General features: G+C 39.8%; 2 protein-coding genes across 4 annotated transcripts in view; one reads left to right on the forward strand and one right to left on the reverse strand.

Moving 5' to 3' along the window:
• LOC147337242 (uncharacterized) overlaps window positions 1-14,083 on the forward strand; it is a 30,026-nt gene extending 15,943 nt beyond the window's left edge. The window contains exons 2-4 of one of the 2 annotated variants that reach the window (XR_015130563.1): window positions 9,351-9,524; window positions 10,200-10,242; window positions 10,974-14,083. The gene's annotated coding sequence lies outside the window, so the exon portion shown is untranslated. The remainder of the gene's footprint in view (window positions 1-9,350; window positions 9,525-10,199; window positions 10,243-10,973) is intronic. The other variant, XR_015130565.1, reaches the window with a different exon arrangement.
• Window positions 1-19,089, reverse strand: part of fgf13a (fibroblast growth factor 13a) — a 100,227-nt gene extending 81,138 nt beyond the window's left edge. Inside the window, exons 1-2 of one of the 2 annotated variants that reach the window (XM_086302447.1) lie at window positions 18,539-19,089; window positions 18,098-18,260 (exon numbers count right to left, since the gene is read on the reverse strand). In XM_086302447.1, the coding sequence (XP_086158573.1) occupies window positions 18,098-18,146 (49 nt within the window). In that variant the 5' untranslated portion in view covers window positions 18,147-18,260; window positions 18,539-19,089. The remainder of the gene's footprint in view (window positions 1-18,097; window positions 18,261-18,538) is intronic. The other variant, XM_086302432.1, reaches the window with a different exon arrangement.
• Between the last annotated feature and the right edge of the window lie 414 nt (window positions 19,090-19,503).

Consider the following 19,503-nt stretch of genomic DNA (forward strand, 5'->3'; position numbering starts at 1 on the left):
CAAGAGCCATGGTCAACTTTATCAATCTGCAGAAAGAGTCAAACCACAGTATAACCACCATTAGGGTAGGGAAGGAAAATGTTTATATTCCACCTGGTAAAACGGTAAATGTGCGATGTAAAGTACCATCTACCTTTGACATTTCCAACCCTGTTGTCCTGTATGAGCCACTAGAGGATAGCGCCACGCTAGAGCAGCTGAGTGTGGGGGAAGGATTGTTGGAAATCAGTAACACCAAACAACCATTTGTTAGAGTGCCAATTTCCAACCACACAAACCAAGTAATCACTCTGCCAAAGAGGTCCCAACTTGGCTCCATCCAACATGTTGCCAAAGTTCTGGAGCCAGGCGAACAGGACGTTGGAGATGGGGGTCCAACACAAGCTTGTGTATTGAAGGCTGAAGTTAATGTGGCCTCTCCTGGCACTTCCCCTGCTGACCTGTGGCGACCACCGGTTGACCTCAGTCACCTTAGTTCAGAACAGCAGAGAATAGTCGAGAAAATGTTGAATGAGGAATCAGCTGCTTTTGCACGGGACGGCAGTGACATTGGATGTATACCCTCTCTCCAAATGTCAGTTAGACTCAAAGATGACACCCCAGTCCAAAAGGCTTATGCGTCAGTCCCAAAGCCATTGTACAGGGAGGTTAAAGAATATATACAGGAGCTGCTTGTGAAGGGGTGGATTGTAAAATCACACTCGCCATATCCTGCCCCTATTGTTTGTGTGAGAAAGAAAGACGGATCATTGCGCCTGTGCATTGATTACCGGCTTCTCAACAAAAAGACTGTGCCAGATCGGCACCCCCTCCCCCGCATACAGGACCTGATTGACTCACTCGGAGGCTACAGGTGGTTTTCCATCCTAGATCAGGGCAAGTGGATCTGAAACGGATGAGGAGGCACCTTGTTACTGGCTGCGGGTACCCAGAGAATCATTAAGGACCAATCGGGACATTCCTAATCAGGTCCCAGTGAGCGGGTCATTGGTTAGTCCTGAGACACCTGGTGACATGCAGGGTGGCGATGCTCCTATGGGATCAGAGTTTGACCGAGTGAGTGTAGGAGAGATGGAGCAGGAGAGAGAGAATGACATTTCGCCCCCTGTGGAGGAACCAGAGTTTGGCGAAGAGCAGCTGGCGCCCCAGACCAATGACTCCAGTGAAAACACTCAAGGGTCTCAACCTGAACCTCAGCCCGTACTAAGGAGATCTACAAGGCAGAGGAGACCTGGCCAGATACTGACCTATTCTTCCCTTGGCCAGCCAACGTATCAGCCACGTCTTGCTGTTAGTTCTGTGGGTGTACAGCCAGTGTTCTATATGCACCAGTGTCCACAATCGTACTGGCATTCAGTCCAACCCATCCATATTATGCCTGGTGTACACTCCGCTGTCACTTACCCGATCTGCTGCTGAGTTTAAGACGGGCATAGGACCTTGGGTACATATAGTGTTGGGTATTCAGAAAATGTAGAAAATCATTGCACACCCATATGTATTTGTAATTTGTGAGTATATTGAGTGAAGAGTTAAAGTTTGATTCAGAGTTAATGGAAGTTTACACTGTTAATTGCAAGTGTCGGGAGCCACTTTTGGTTTGTAGGGGAGTGTGTGGCACACCCAAAATGCATGGCCACTTTTGTGTTAATCATTTAATTTAATTTATTTAATTTGTTTATCAGTTATTTTCTGTGGCTATTAATATCCAAAATGACTGACAACATGACCAACCTAACCAGTGCATTATTTTGTCACATAAACTGTATAGAAGGTACAAAGAAATGGAGCAACACCCCAGGTGGAACTATTATTCCAAGACAGGTGCAACCCGGTTGCTTTAGGGGGATGGACTTCCGCCCACGAGTCAGATGCAAGCTGAGAGGCAAACCGAGTGCACTGTCTTCATTGCTCCTGAACTTTACCTGTGTTTGCAGGTTGGTACCTGGTAAAGAAATACTACCACTGTTTGTACATAACAATGTTTTATCTCCATGTTAACTTGTGAAGAAGTAGAACAGTACCTGTAACACTTATGGGCACTGCCGCGCGGTCGACTCGCATCAGTGTGAGACAGCAGCGTCAGGCTGCGCAGGCCGCTAGCAGAAACGGCGCGGTAATGTTTTGTATTGTGGGTCGTTAGCGCCCAGAGCATTGTCTTGTAGGAAGGTCATTCATATCGATTTATTTTCTTTTCATTATGAAGGTTGGTACTCCCGCACACTTTACTATTTTATATAAAGCTTATGATACAAAGATGTTTTATTGTTAAGTGTCATTGAGGTTTGAAAAGTATATAGCTGTTTAATATGTGAGTGTTAATGACATGTGAAGTAGAAAGAAGTTGTCCATGTTATGCAAAAGTGAATTTCATCCTCAGTGTGCTGTAAATGTGTGTCTAATTCTGCTCAATTTCAGTATTCAGAATCTGTACAGTCGTATATTGCTGTAAATTCATTGTAGATTACAGTGGCTTCCAACTGCTTAAGTAAGAGCAGGTGTGTACTTTTGTTTTGCTTAGACTGAGCGATCGCATGAAGTACATGTAAAATAGTGGAACGTGTAGAGTGTGAATTCATTTATTTTTCTACTTGTGACTTTGGGGAAATGGACAGATATGGACACTGGGACTGAAAAAGTCATGCACACGTGGATATTGTTAATGCTGTTCATGTTTGTTGAAACTTGAATAAGAGATGCAAGCTGAGAGGCAAACCGAGTGCACTGTCTTCATTGCTCCTGAACTTTACCTGTGTTTGCAGGGATTTCTTCTTTGTTATTGTGGCACCATTCCTGGGGCCCGTAAGAAATCCCTGCAAACACAGGTAAAGTTCAGGAGCAATGAAGACAGTGCACTCGGTTTGCCTCTCAGCTTGCATCTGACTCGTGGGTGGAAGTCCATCCCCCTAAAGCAACCGGGTTGCACCTGTCTTGGAATAATAGTTCCACCTGGGGTGTTGCTCCATTTCTTTGTACCTTCTATACAGTTTATGTGACAAAATAATGCACTGGTTAGGTTGGTCATGTTGTCAAAGTCATTTTGGATATTAATAGCCACAGAAAATAACTGATAAACAAATTAAATAAATTAAATTAAATGATTAACACAAAAGTGGCCATGCATTTTGGGTGTGCCACATTCTTCAGTGTGCAAGACTAAAGTTAGAATTGTGGTCCTCAATTTCATCCCGGTAAAGTCTACAACGTAGTCGTCTACGTCATTTTTTGCACTGTATTACGCTCGTGTGCTCGTGTATCTGCCCTGCTCTGCCAGCACGACAGAAACTGAGCTGATCATGTTGAAATTGGAGCTAATAAATAATGAACAACTGAAATGCAGGAAAAAAAAGGACTTCAGAACAGACTGAATCTATACATAGATTGTATGAAGCATGAAAATGAGAAAACATACTCTACATTGGGAGAACATTTCATATTGCATTAGCATTATCAGCAAGCTAAATACAATAGCAGCCTATTGGATTTTAATAGAGGTACCCCAGCCATGTGATAATTAATCCACTGCACTGTGTTTACGCTGCATAATACTACCATGTCTCATGTTGCACGTCATGCTACAGTGTAGTATAAGCATGTGTGTGTATTTCTGTGTGTGTTCACATTCCATCTGTAAGGTGTATTGAAAGAATTTTGCTTTGCCTTCAGTACACACTCAGCTTTTTATCTGTCTAAAAATGTGCTACAAAGAAGAGCAAATAGAGAGATGATTAAATAAAACACTTCTGCACTGCTACACAGCTGCTCACACATGCAAATATATACGCATCCCACTAGGGTTTTTAGTCTTATTCAGAGCAGGATGAGAAGTGCCGGAGCAGCAGTCATCAACTGCACAACGATAAATTCCACTTTTTTCATCATTCAACTCTCTCTTCGGTATAAACTGTGGATCGCTAGGGCCAGGTTTAGGCAGGGCAAATTTGCACCGCTTCCTTTATTCAATTTGTGCTACCAATCTGTGGGTAATTTGTGCTTTATTATTAAGGTAATGGCTAATTACTCAATAAGGGACTGGGACTCCCTTCCAACATTGCAGTTCAGTGGCAAGAGAAAGATTATAAAGGTTCAAAAGTCTTTATAAACATTACAGTTTATAAGCAAATAAATATGTGGAAAAAAATCATATAATTTCAGGAGATAAAGTTGCATTGGATTATGAAGGTAAGTTGTGTCATAGAGATTTTTAAGCTAAGTTTCTCTTACTGTGTATTTTGGGTACAGTATACACAACTCTGCAAAACAACATGGTTCTATTAAATTTAATGAAAAAACTGCTGAGCTAAGTTGCCTGTCACAGCGATTAGCATGCTGGATTGGACTCTGGCAGGGGTCAGGTCACTTGATGCAGCAGGGTTGGTGGTTATTACAGAGTAGGCAGCTTGATTAGCCTGCAGGGTAAAGACCAGATACTTCCAAGTATGTGTTTGTGCTTGTGTTTGTGTGTGTGTATGTGTGTGCGTGCATGCACGTGTGTAAATGTGGATTGTATGAGTAGGTGGGTACTATTGTTTTGCCAAGGCCAAGACAGGATGGCAACCCAGAGCCAAAGACAAGAAACCGGTAGAGCAACTCAACAACAAAACTGAGCAGCCATCTGTGCCTCTGAGCTTTGAAGCATAAATTGTTGAGAATCAACCCACCCACTCACACAAGCACAACCTATACACGTCTATACTATGTAAAATTAGATAACATATTCATCAGAGAGAAACTGGATTTGTAGAGCATGTTGTGTGCATCATGCCTGAACATTTCACAATTTGTGAGGGAACGAAATCATAATGTAAGACCCATGAATGAACAAAAGAGTTAATGGATTCAGCTGAAAACCATTTTTACAGTTGCTACTATAATTAAACATTTGCTTTGTCAATGCATTACAGCCCTGTACATCTGTAACAAAAACATACATGTTCATTAACAGAAAGTCCTTATATTTCATTCAACAATAACTGCCAACAGTTGTGTTTTTGTTTTGTTTTGTTTTTAAGATTAAAAAAAGCAAGAAACAATAATAATGGCAATCATTTTTAGTGACCTGACAGACAAAAATATTACTTTTATATTATTTTTTGGTTTTCTAGTGTCTCACAGCTGAGAAGCCATGCAAGTGCTTTTTTTAATGGGTGTGATGATTTTAGCGAAAGTGTGAGGACTGCCTCCACACAGTGTTAACAACACATTCTGTTCCTCCTACCAAATAAGCCCACAGGGTTCAAGTACAGTCTCTGAACAGACACACCAACATACACAATGCATCAAATCAGAAGCATGGGAGACAATCAGATTTATTTATATCATTCACAAGGCTCATCTCAGCACTTGATACCAAAAGACAGAATGAAATGTATAAATCACTTTTTTTAAGTGATTTGTTTGTTTTTATTGGTAGCATGATGTAATCCTGTGGAACTAGGATCATGTGTGAATCTACAAATGTTCTTGTTTCTCAATATTTCCATCCACGGTGGACCTCAAAAGTTTTACCAATTTTGCTTTCAGCGCTGACTTAATTTTTCATGGCATAGATTCATCCACAGATTCATCCATAGGTGCTGATGGAAACATTCCTCAGAAATTTTTGTCCATATTGACATGAAAACATGACACATTTGCTCTAAATTTGCACATTTGCACTCATGATGCAAATCTCCCATTCCATGACATCCCAGAGGTGTACCACTGGATTGAGATTTTGTAACTGTGGGGAGCCATTGGAGTACACTGATTTTAATGTCATGAAATTGTTACACTGTGGTCATAAAGGGACGGACATGGTCAGCAACAATACTCAGGTAGGCTGTCAAATTTAAACAGTGCTCAAACTGGTAATAAGGAATCCAAAGTGTACCAAGAAAATATTCTCCAAACCATTTTATCATCGCCGTGAGCATAACCCACTGATACAAGGCAGAACTACTTCAGATTCAATATGGTGCACGAAAAGGGATGCTCTTCTGCACACCTTGGTTGTAACAGATGGTTATTTGAGTTGCTGTTGACTTCCTACAGTCTTAAAGCAGTCTGTTCATTCTCCTCTGTCATCAACAAGCCATTTTTGCCTAGAGAACTTCCGTCACTGGATATTTTTGTCTTTTTTGCACCATCTTCTGTAATCCTTAGAAATGTTCGTGTGGAAAATTCCCAGTAGATGAACAGTTTCTGAAATTCTCAGAGTAGCCCATCTGGCACCAACAACCACGCCCATTAAGTCATTTAAAGTCACTTAAATCACCTTTATTCCCCATGTTGATGCTTTTTTTTTCCAGCAGGTTGTCTTTACCAGAAAAGCTCAGAGTTACTGCCATGCGATTTGCAGATTAGATATTTGTGTTAACAAATGGTTGAACAGTTGTGCCTAATAAAGTAACCGTGAGAGAGTATGTGAATGTTTTCATGTCCCCTGAATGCATTTTTTTTATCATCAGCAATTTTTATTTCATTTTAAACTTCAATAACAGAACTGAAAAAATAAATACATAAATAAATAATTTAAAAAAAATAAAAAAACAAAGGGAGATTATCCTATTCTTTCTTTGCACACCAATCCCCACACCACCACTCTCTCATTACTCCTCTGTCCATCAAGTTACAGAAAGCCAGCTTGTAAAGGGAGACCAAATACAATCATATTGATGCAATTTATCTAATAAACCATAATTCACTTTTTCGTAAGATGCCAACTCTCTGAATTCATTTTTGTCTTCTTTTTTTTTAGCGATGCTAGCACTAGAGCTGATATTTGAGTATTGATCATTTTAATCATTATTAGTATTAGAGTTCAAGGGGATTTCTTCCAATTTTTTATTTTGTCCAAATCTAGATTTCAACGTATAAAGAAATCTGTAAAATTGGAACCTGTGAAAGTCTCCAATTTTATACCTTATTTACCTTATTTATCAGCATGGAAGATAATGTTTTCTTTTAAAATGCACATATAGTGAACAAAGCAAAGATTTATTTAGCAAAAGTATCAATAGATGTAAAATTCCTCTTCAGAAAAAGTAAGCACATCCTCAGCTTTTGAAGCCAGTTCAGCCTCATCCACCAGGAAATGGTCCTTTTGAAAGGGTTTGCTACTCTTCCTTCCAAAATGTTTTCAGTTCAGTTTAAGATGTTTGAGCTTTTGCTTGCATGTGCTGCTCTCTTTCAAATATCCTACAGTTCAGCAGAATTCAGATCTTTGACTACCCATTCCATAACTCTTCATTTCTTCTTCTTGAGCCATCCCTGGGTGGATTTGCTAGTGGTGCTTAGGATCAAAGGTATACTTACAGTTTAAGCACTTTTTTGATATGATGTGAAATTCACAGTTAAATCACGTAATGTTCCCCAGTCGCCAAGTCAGCAAAGCAACTCCAAATACTACCATTTCAAAGCAACTATGTCACTGATTCATCTGTCCAGAGCACATTCTTATTGTAAATAATCTTTCCTGTTTGTAAAACCTCTTTACAATTAAAGATGTATCCAATTTGACACCATCAGTTGTGACAACTGCCTACAGATGAGAAGACATTTTTGAGTTATGGCAGACTTTTTTCATCAAAATGTATGTTCTTGTATTTATACAAGTTGGCAGTCGTGTGAAACACTAATAATCTCGCGAGCATCCACAACCAGTTTTTTCCCTGAAGTTCTCGTGGAGCAGCTTAGGTCTTGGTAGATGACATCACACACTTTAACAGCACAAAAAACACCTGATGACATGGAGTTAAATAAGTCTCCCTAATCATTAGCACCTACTCTGAATCCTGTGACACTAACATTTCTATATTTGAATAATATAGACTAAAGAATGATGTAGACTACTCTTACTTTTCCATGAAATACATCAGCTTTTTCTCTCATTGAAATTCTAATTGATTCTGTGTCACATTTTCAGGTAATTTTTTTTAAATGTTTACTTGCTCAAATGTGTCCGAAAAGCCAACAGTCTTCTACACAGGCTGTATATCGATCTGTATGTGCATAGTATAATACACAGAATACTATCACAATACAAACATGAAAGAAAATCACATTAAATCTACATCATAAACTGACGCCAGATGCTGTCAATTCTGATTTACAGAGTATAGCCGAACAGAGAAAGCCCTGCAAAATCCTAAGATAACTCTGGCAGACCAGACATAAAAAGCATTAACACACACACACACACTTGTACCATGTGAAAACAAGAGCTATTTCTGACTCTGCTGTTTGGGGATTTCAGTTTATTTCCTGCTCTGTCAAACATGTTCTAAATGTTGGTGCGAGAGTCACGTCTTTGTTCTATAAGACCAGGGGAAACAAGTGACCACTTGATTACACAGCACAGCAAACACATGACATAAAGGTCAGGAACACAAAGGAGTGGGTACACAACTGCAGAGCATTGTGCAGGACACATTGGTGTTCTCATCGGCTCTTCTGAAACTATACACATCTATTACTGATTAGAAATATAAAATTAAATAAAACTGGAATCAGCTTTATTTTAGGTGACATTGCTACTATAAGATATTGCGCAAGGTCCCCCAGTAACCAAAGGAACTGAAGCAATTTAACATTGTCTTTGTCCTAATTTTCCACTGTAACCTTTAAGCAAAGCTGAAATATTTTGGCATTATTGCACGTAACCTTTTCATCTCGCCTACAGCACTGTTCATCTTCTTTATGCTGGCCAGTTCTCCTGTTATGTATTACTGTTAGATCACTGACTGCCATCTCTCTCTCTCTCTCTCTCTCCCGCTGTCTCTCTCTCTTAACTCTCCATCTCTTTTGTCTTTCTCTATCTCAGTGCTGCAGTGTAGGCAGAGACTTGTCTCCTCTAATTACATTGAAAACGATGTGATCATTCAGTACAGAGAATCTCTAATGACATCTGGCAAAACAAAGAAAAAAGTTTTAAGGCAGGAAACTGAATCACACTGCCGCCTGGCTAAATGTCCATTGACTATGAGGTTAACGGTGGGGAAACTGTAGCACCACGGTGTTTGCTTTCAAGCAGTTTTAACCGTTTCCACATTATCAAGTATCCAATCCTAACGCAGCTTGTACAAAAGTTTCTGGTAGGGTAGTACTTAAAGTGCTATGGTTTGTGTCAGGAATGCCTGGAAAAGACTGTGTTAAGACTGGCCCTCGTGTTTCCAGTGAGACTTCGTGTTACTCTTACAGAATGGATCTCGTTCCCCTTGCTTTCAAACCTCCATCCACCCTTTTCTGTGCTGAAGGTCAATCACAACAATTATAAGGGTTGATATGATGACTAGCATCTCTGACATTCCTCTGTTGATCAGTGCTATTTCACATCATCTCTGTTTTGTTTTGTTTCTTTCTCTGATTAGTAGCTGAGCTGTCCAGTAACATCCCAGGGACATGCGGCCTATGCCTTTAATAAACCCTGAAGAAGATTTCAACTGAACTGAGAAGATGAAAACTATTTTGCATTTGTCTGTCAATGCCAGACTAACTTCAGGGCAGTTTATCAGAAGATGTTCTGGCTGTGGCTTTTTTTTCTGGTAAGTACTGGAAAAAATGTGATTCACAATTAAGAGTAAAAGTTGCCCATTAAACTGTAAAGTTTTCCTTCTTATGTTATATGATTTTATCGGGCTATTAGCGTGATGATGATTTCATGCGGAGAGGGCATTCTACCACTCTGGTTGGTCAGTGTTGTGCTAGTTTTAACTGGTTTTCACTATATAATCCTGGGCAACATAATCTATGAAGAGCTCGGGAGCTAAACCTTACATATACTTTTGAATTGTTAGAAGCACTAATAAAATGTTATTCAAATTACAAATTTATTTAAAAAAAAACAATAGGGGGCACTAATTTACTGTTGCCTTTCCCTTTTCATTTTATAATGAGCTGTGTATCAGCATGCATTTTTCTTTGTCTGGGTCACAGCATGCACATTTGCAGCGCTGCGTTCAGTGCATGTAAGCAAGCCACCTCGATATCCTCCACCCATGACTGACGACTTCCATGCTTATTGGGGCTTTGTTGCCGTGGCAGCGTCTCATTATGTAAATGATGTCTCCCTGATGAAAAGGAGGCAGGCGCAGCCGTGATGTTCACTGCTCCAGACTGTGTAAAATTGGCTTCAGGGACCAGTGAAGGAGCATTGCTATATTTAGCAGTCATCTTAACAATGTCTTTCTTCTTTCTTCTTTCTCACATCTTTGAAACAGAAGGCCCACTCACATTTAACACTTGTGTCATCTTTTTCACACAGTGAGTACTAAAATATTACTCCAAATGCACATAAAGGCACATTACCAACATTTCAGTGGCTGTGGCATTTACGTCTTCAAGGCTTAATATGTTGTATTTCTAAATTCTTGAAAGTTCTTTCTGTTGAATAGTTTCCTAAGAATGTATTATCCTTCCTTTCTCTGCCATATATCATCACTGTCATGACCCAAGCTCAAAGGGTTTTATTCCAGCCCAATAAAAATGATCCTTTTAATGTTATAGCCAGTTTTTAAAATAGACAAAATATGTGCTGCTATTGAATTAGATGCCAGAAACATATTTTAATAAAGTAGGGTTAGGGATACCAAAAGCTTGGACAAGCTTTCAGCATCAAAGTCTGACTCTTTGAGAAAAAAATTTTTAAGGAAACTGTGTAAATGAATAAATAATTCTTGTTGTAGAATGAAATTGCAAAGGATTTGGAAATTTCATCATCTAGGCGCCATAATATGATTTAAAGATTTCAGAGAAATCTCTGTGCGCAAGGGATCAGGCAGAAAATCAAATACTGAACGCTTGTGATCTTCGGGCCCTTACATGGCACCACATTAAAAACAGATGCTATCTTATAGTAGAAAATACTGTATAAGCTCATGAACACTTTAGATCATACTTCATAAAAAATGCTTTTGTCTTTCCCAATCTAACAATATATTGGATCAGTTAAGTATTACCCTTGTGCTTCCAACACTGATATGTTTTTCTCATAGACATCCAGTGAACTGCTAAGGTAGATCACTGATGCAAGCTGAAGTGTGGCCCTGCCTGTAACTTGCGTGTGAAACAGCTGCAGGACTGGAGGAGAGCAAGAAGCTGGTAATCCTTTAAACTATTCTCTGCACGTTTTGCAGAGGAGATGGTGGTCTGCTGCTTTGGAGTCTTCCGGTTGAATTCACTCTACAGAGACTACAGCCTTGTCCGGCATTAAGAGACTGTCAATCACTAATCTGCATTCTGTTCAAACCTGAGGCAATCATTTGCCCTTACCATAAGCACTGCTGGCCAGTTAGATGCTGTTTCCCAGACCTGCTCAGCCTGTAGATCCTGTTTATTACCACTGGTTCATCCTTATCTTGTCCCTTTCCTACCTCGGCTTAATCCCCTTTATAATTATCATCAACTTTAATTAGTTAATGTGCAGAGCAACTATTAATCCTGAGCATCATTTCAAATACAGAAACCAAGGCCATGAAACCTTTGAACGTGACATGATGTTAAAGCATTAACAGAAACATTTCAGTGCTGTCACTCTGAGCCGAAAATGTCCCCTTTTGAATCTTTATTTCACAATAACTTTATGTGACACTGTTCCCGTCCCACTAGGCTCCATGGATGACAGGACACATGGTTTCTATGGTAACCTTGGGATGCTGTAATTGCTTCTGTGACCTCTTTCTGCCCTCAAAACATCCAATAGCTCCTCATTCATTGTCTGTTGTAGTAAGTACAGTATTTACAGTTAAAAATATGTTGCTAAAATGTGCTTAATGTAATTAACAATGTCTATACTTAGAAGCACAAATTGCTCAGCAATAAAAGATCCACTTGGTTCCATATGTTTGGGGATAATTGGAAAGAACATCTGTGGTAAAGCTTCTGCAGAACTGCACGTGTTGCATACCCTCCACAAACTGTATGTGAGCCCAAGGTGGCGTGAAGGCTTTCCACACAAATGAGTCACTCCTGCCACATGCTCAGTTGAACAGATGAACGCTTTCCTTCATCTCAGTCGGGCTAACAGCACTAGAGCTGCGCTGAGTCAATTAACAATCAGAGCTGGATTTTCTCACACCTGGCAACAGTATTATATGAGAAGGACATAATTCTGTTTACCATTTGTCATCTCTAGATGATGAGCATAAAAAAGAAACTAAGCAATGCCATTTAAACATGCTTTCATTATAACAGCAGCGGAAAGGAGACCAGAAAATGATTCAATTTTCTGCTGATTTTATCTTTGTTAAATTTAGCAGATAATAGACCACTGGGAAAAATGTTCTTCTTCCCTCATTAAATCCCTGAGCTAACATGAAGGTGGCTAACCTCAACTTGGCTTACTGACATGAGCAGCTATAGGAAAGTGTAAGTAGGTCCAATAATCTGAAGCTCACACTTGCATAAAAGTGGTTTATCTCGTACTTTTTAAGTAAGCAAAACACAGCAATCCCAATCTGAAATATTTCTGTTCTTTCCTTATTGAGAGAGATTTTTATTTTGTTATCAGCCAGTTTGACACACACAACCACAATTATGGGGGATTATCTTTAGATGGGATTAACTGCTGTAGCACGGAGTGCATTTCTGAAAGTTAAACTGCAGTAATCTAAAATCCACAGGTAGTGAATAATCCCAAACCTACTGTCAGACTTTTAGTACACACAGTCATTTTTGATGAAATGATTCAAGTAAGATTACTATCATGAACCATGTTAGCATTAGCAGGCCATAGTCAGATCTGAAGAGGACTTTGGAAAAGAACATGTTGTTGTTGTGTTAAAACGCACTCGTTTTGTGCAGAAGTCAAAAATACGAAATGGCAAAAAACATTAATTTTGATATTTTATCTGTTCGCGTTCTGTGACAAGGAAGTCAGTAACTTCTTTTTGTGTATTCCATTTAATTTCCATCTACTGTGCTGGTATAATGGCACTACCTTAATAACTGGAATAAAAACTACCTTGAACATCATAAGAACCCTTTAGATCCCGGATCCTCATACAAATTCTTACTCATCCCAGTTCCTGTGCCAATTCATGCACACCCCATGTACTGTATATTGAGCCTTATTTTTCATCCCATATATTTACATGAGTTAGTTGTTAGCAAACTGTCAGAATTTTCAGCTCTGGACACATACTTACTCCTGAACCTAATTTGGGGGGATAATGTTAATTACAAGACCATGTTGAGTAACTTTTATTGGAAGAATTGGAAGTTAATACAATGAACATAATATTCAAAAAAATGTTATTATCATTGTTAAAAAAAACAAACATGGCCTATTATTTTTGAGATTAGATTAACAGATAATCGCATGCTTGCTAAACAGCTGTGATATTCAGCAAAGAGCATTCATGGCCTTTTTTAAGTAATAAGGATTAAATGTCTTTAGCCCCTCTTAGTCACAATATTTATGGAGGAAGCCAAATGACATGTGTAAATTAACAACCAGGTATTTCAAAGTATAAAACTGCAAAGATTAGTTGAAAAATGAAAAGTGCAGTATAAACTATAGGGGCACTTTAAAACCTTTCTATCGGCCATATGCTTCTACAGTCTGAAAATACTCATGTGATCTTTTCTGAAATGGCAAGAGGTTCACAGGAAGAGCCAGGCAGAGCAGGAAGCAGCGTAATTGTCATTTGGGACCTTTTTTCACTCATCGTTTAAGCACAAAAAACTATTTCAGGTACTATGTTCCAACCCCGTGAGCTTATTACATGAGCTTATTTACATGAGTTTATTCACACGGCTGGTAGTGGTCACTTAACTTTAAAATTTAGTACTAGGTCAGCTTACACAGCTTACACAAACAACCTGCGGGTTTGTTTTCTGAGGGAGGCCAGCCTCTCACAAAAGCCTCACCTCAGAAGACACGCAGCTCTGTGGATTACCAGCAGCAGGCAGACTAATGCACCCGCAGTGAAGCATTTAGAGATTTTAGGGGCAGAACATTTCTGGCAGCAATGACGTAAAACATAGCATAGTTTCCATTTCAAAGTTGAGAAATTAATACGATTAAAATGTCTTCATCCTAAACACATACGTTCAGATGTATTTCACTGCTAAATGATCAATACATAACCATTTCCAACAATGCAGCTGTCATGCTGAACCAAAACACACCTTTCATGTGAAAGAAAAAAACATCCTAGGAACTCTAATGAATCACGCACCAGAAACCAGTCACAGGGGACCCTGAGTCAGAAACCCAAGCTTAGGAGCACACAATTCAGCAATGGAAAGTGGCAGATCACTGATGCCACTCGGAGATCTGAGTGGCATTAGACTCCGCTCAGGAGGTGAGCCAGTTTCCTTGAGGTCGTGTAGCCGGATCTGCGTCAGTACAAGTAAAGCATCTGACAGTGCAGAACCACGCACTTTCACACATTAACACTTGTCACTAACTTCAAAGTTGGGACAAAGTTGGGACAGAGTATGGTACAGACTTGTAGTGTAATGAAGAACATAACCTGTTTGGATTGACATAGAAAAGAAAAGACAATCTATAATCTGTTCATTCATGTTACCAGATCCTGACATACTCTGACAAGATTAGAATATCCAAACACTTCAATATCAAGGGAATGTTAAGCTACTTAAACTTCACAATTTTGGTAGGACAGTCACTAAAAAGGACATAAACTGGGGGAAAAGATTCATTTTGTGTTGATACAGTATGCTGAATAAATATTATGAATCTGAGCCAGACAAATGTGAGAAAATCCTGTGAGTTTACAATGTTGAAACTTTGTTTGGAGTCATTTTTCACCCTGGCGTGACTTTTGTTCGACCCCTGCATGTCAAACTATTAACTACAAGTTGATCTCACAAATGCCAATCCTGTCACTGCATGCTGTGTCTTATTTTTGTTAAAACATCCCGAGAGAGTTCACAACAGTACGGGTGCTGAAGGCATTTAATAGAGTCTTAATGATTAAAGTAGTGGATCCTCCCTTCACCACATATTGTTCAAAGGAGATTCTTGAAGAGCCTCATTAGATTAAAAGAAGTTAATGACACTGTAGACAGTATTTGGTTTTGCTGATGAGACCAGAGCAGGTGTCAGTGTTGTGGAGGATAGAGTTGCCTGCACTGTGATTAATGAAGCAGCTCCAAACTGTTCTCTGCATATCTATTGATTCATTTCTGTGGCTGGCGCTGAGCTGAATTAATCTCCCTGCAAATATGCAAGACTTATGTCTTCTTCTGCACTTTGTCCTGCAGTCTGAGGCAGACATGAATCGACTGGATGACACTCATAGCCAAAGAGGGGGTTTATCAATGCACTGCGCTAGGATCAAGTCTGAGGAAAGTAACAGAAGCACAAAGTTGTTGTTTTTTTCAGAAATATGGAATCTTTAACTGATTATAATGATAAATTAGCAAAATGATGATAAAAAGCAATCAGAGAAATGTACGTTAAATTGGACCATAAAGTAAAACACATACGGTGCAAATGTTTGTATAACCAATGGAGAGTTAATCATCTCAACAGTTAATGCATATGCACGAGAGTTATCTGAGAGAGGCTTCAAGCCCTGGAAAGTTATAAAGCCGAGCGAGTGTATACGTCATGCTTTGACACATCACTTTGTCCGCACAACTAAGCTTCAGAAGGACAAGGAGAAACTAACACAACGTGATTCACTGGTGTTGATACTGGTACTCTACACAGAGCCATGTTTCTCTCTTTCAGTCTATGCATGTTTTCTGTTTTCACATGCTTTGCTAACAAAATAAATCCCTGAGGGAGTCGGAGAGAGAAAACAGTGCCCTGTCACAAAACTGAGTCACCAAGAAAACACCCTGTAACAAAAAGTGACTTTCTTACTGAGTGGCAGCTTGAATAGCATGTCTTTGTGGTATGACTACTACTAGGACCCCCACAGAGAACATTACTTGTACTTTTCAGGATTTAAATCTGTCTGTAGATGCAAAAACGAGATGCTCATGCTCGACCCCTCTTTTTTTTTTTTTTTTTCTAACCAAATAATGTTTTTGTAAAGATGTAAGCATTCAGAAAACTACAACTGCAAAAGACATACTACTAAAATAAAATTAAAATATGCCATCATAGGTAATTTAAGCAGCTTGGCAAGAGAGATTCTTTTTTCAAATTAAGAAAAAAGGGGGTATCACTCTGTTAAAAAAAAGCAGGGCAGTGAGAAGCTTCTGCAGTCCAACAGCTTGCAGGGTGAAAAAGGAGCTGTGGAGATGGCAGGTGGTTCCGGCTTTAATGGACTGTTTCCCTGAAATAATTTGTGGGACAGGTGGTTGCCAACATTGGCAGGGTCGGTGGTGATTTTCCCCATGCGGTTCTCGGCTCTTGTGCAATTCAAGTCTCTGATGGAGGGCAGCTGGTACCAAATGACCCTCTCAGCAATTCACAGTCTACTGTCCTCCCCCGAGCCCCTTCTATTTTTTTCCTCTCACATGAAAGCACGTCAGCTACACCACATTTGTGTGTTTTTCTGTAAATTTATAAAAGGAGACAAGCCTTAGTGAACACTCATAGTTAAGTTGAAGATGTTTTGCTGTCATCTGATAGTTTTGGCGATAGCGCTTCCAGAGAGCGTGCCATTGATTTCCAGTGGGAGACAAGAACAAAAGCTCCCGTGGAGGTTAATCTTGAAATCAATTAAAGCATGTTTTACTCACTGCACATTCAGCAAAAAAACTGATAAGCTTCCCTTACTGGTGTTTTATTTTAGATGCAGAAGTTAGTTGTCAAGCATCTTATACTATAAACATTAAAAAGACATACTATAGACATACTAGACATAATATGGATCTAAAGGTTATATAATATCAAAAGAATATCTATTTTTCCATTATATGTTTTGTTAAATGCATCAACAAATTAACCACGGAGGTTGAGAAGTAGAGTGGTTTAACAACAAATGCACCATGACACCAAATCTTTCCTTCTGTGCCCTCATCCAGGAAAGCAGCTTTGGATGAGGTATGCTCAATAGCTCACTAGGCAGTAATACTTTATTAATGCCTATTAATAAAGATTAAATGTTAATAAAAACTGTAATATTCTGTAGTACCCTGATTAGGATGCATCTGTACCATATATAGTAACACCAAAAGTCAGGTAGCAGTGTTGCCAAAATAAGCCAATAAGTTCATTGATTTGTTGTAAGCACTTCAAGCGGAGTCAGAACACGATAGTAGGAAGATTCAATTGCATTTCTATACTGTAAGTAAACAGGAAGACTGTTATGGGCACGCTGCCACGGTGTGAGTGTTGGGTATTTTATTCTGTCACTAAACCTGGGAAACAGCCGTTTTTACTGGTTGCAATTAAGAGTTATTTTTTAAGTTATTTTATTTTAATACCCAGATATTTACTGACGCGAAAAGTCCTGTCCTCTCTGGTGTGTGGTTTTTTTAAAATCTTTTAATAGAAAACTGAGCACGAGGACAAAGACGCAGTAACGTGTGTGACGGTGCGTAAGCTGTCCCGCACATCAGGACGGAACGGTTGCGATTAGTCCCTCTAGGTTTCTTTGGCAACCTGTCTCCATTCTGTCTCCATGGCAATGCCAAGGCAGTTTACTTCCTTTTTTCTCAGGGATACGGAGCCTCTTTGTTACGCCACAGGTCATAAACTCGAGCTACGAGACCGAGAGGGCTCCGCGCGTCGTGGCAGTGCAGATGTGACGAGAGTGTGCGGCTCAGTGTACGAGCGAGAAACACAAAGGGACCTTTCAACAGGATGCCAGTGACACAATAGGATGCCACCACCATCGCTACACTGGTTATACTGGTTAGCTTATTAACATCCTGTAACACACACCCTGTAACATATTGCCTTTGCTAAATCATCTGCGTTTCTGACGATCACCAAGTCAAGGCAAGAAACGCATGTGATCTCAAACTCAAAACATCGTGCAGCGTATAGGCCTGCAATAGCATATCTCAAAGAGCAATATCCACATGCATCGTGCTGGGAATGGTGAACCATCCAGTGGTTGGTATTGTTTTCAGTCAAACCTCAAAGGGTGATTTGAGCACCATGCAGGGAATGAATGAGCGCATGGTCGCGTTTAAACCTGTGATTTGGGGATAAAGCAAGCTGTGCAAGCCAAGGCTCTTCTCTTACCCTTGGAAGCATCCTTGTCTTCTTTAGGCTTCGCCACTTTTCCGCTCATAGATCCCAGTTTGGATGTGTAATTCCCGAATTAGATAAGAATCGAAATCCCCTTAATTGCTGACAGTCCTCAATGAAATCCTGACCGGAGATTCCAAGTGATGAGATAAGGCTTCTGTAAAGAGAAATATTCATCAAAATTGCATTTTCTCTCATAACACAACAGCTGCGTTTGGTGTTACAGCAGGGCCAAAGAACGTAACAATGGAGCTTCTCGTGCTGCAAGGTGTTTCTCAATTGGGTATCAATGAAAACATTCAACTATTGATAGACACACTCACACGCCACACGACAAAGACCTCATGTAGTTTCAATAAACACAAAGAAGCAGCCTATACGCATGCCTATCTTCGTATAGCCTTTCCAGTGATTTAACACCGCGCTTTAACCTACCTTATCTCCTCCACGTTTTCTGCTACATCAATGCACATTGATGAAAGGAAACGTCCCCACTATGAATCCCGTTATGTTGCATACGAAAAATCACGACCTACTCTATTGTGACAAGGGAGACGAGCAAAAAGCTGCGAAATGGAGCGCACTTTTGCTCCCCACAGGTCTTCAGTCAAGAAAAATTCAAGTGAATAATACACTGAGCTGTAGTGTCTAACAAACCCCGAGAGTAATCCCATCCAGTGTGGCTTTTGGCGACCAGGTTTTCTTGTCTGAGGCTTTCACGGTCGAGCTCTGCTCCTCTAAACACTCGGCAGATAGAATCAACAGGATACACAACGTGAGAGCGCTCTACCAGTTACAGCGCCCGTTCACACAGTGGACAATTGTTTTTTGACCCGCGTATGACGGCTGTGGTGAAAACGAGCTGCTCGATCCATGAATGCAGTCAGCATGTGAGCTGTGATGTCGATGCGGAGAAGAATTAAAGCAGGAGGTTGTGCTGCATGGCGCGCACCATCTTGCTGTTGCTCTCATTCAGTTGCCTTTGCAGAGCTATGCGTTATCCCATTCACATCCGAGATGCGCATTTTCTAAATATATATTCGGAGGTCTTTCCTTTGACTTGATTAAATATGCATTTGGAAGTCAGTAAGTGGCTGGAGGATAACACATAAAAATAAAAACCGCAGTAAATTCTTGTTATGCTTTCTTACATACCTGCAGCTTTATCATTTTACAGTTTACATAACCTCATTAGTTAATAAGATATTTGTTGCATATGACTAATACGATGGTGTTATGTAAAACAAGCTCCGATGGATCGGACTCTTAACTGAGAACATAACCCACCTAGTTAAGACTGGATAGTGGAACGTATCAGTTTGTTTTAGTTTCATGAACACTTCTCAGGTCCTTGAAAGTTTTTCAGGTCCTTGAAAGGACACATCCAGTTCTACAGCAGT

This window comes from Aulonocara sp. 'chitande type north' Nkhata Bay, linkage group LG2, assembly GCF_057382095.1.
Source record: "Aulonocara sp. 'chitande type north' Nkhata Bay isolate Kocher_YH1m ecotype deep benthic linkage group LG2, A_spYH_male_GT1.1, whole genome shotgun sequence".
Lineage (NCBI taxonomy): Eukaryota > Metazoa > Chordata > Actinopteri > Cichliformes > Cichlidae > Aulonocara > Aulonocara sp. 'chitande type north' Nkhata Bay.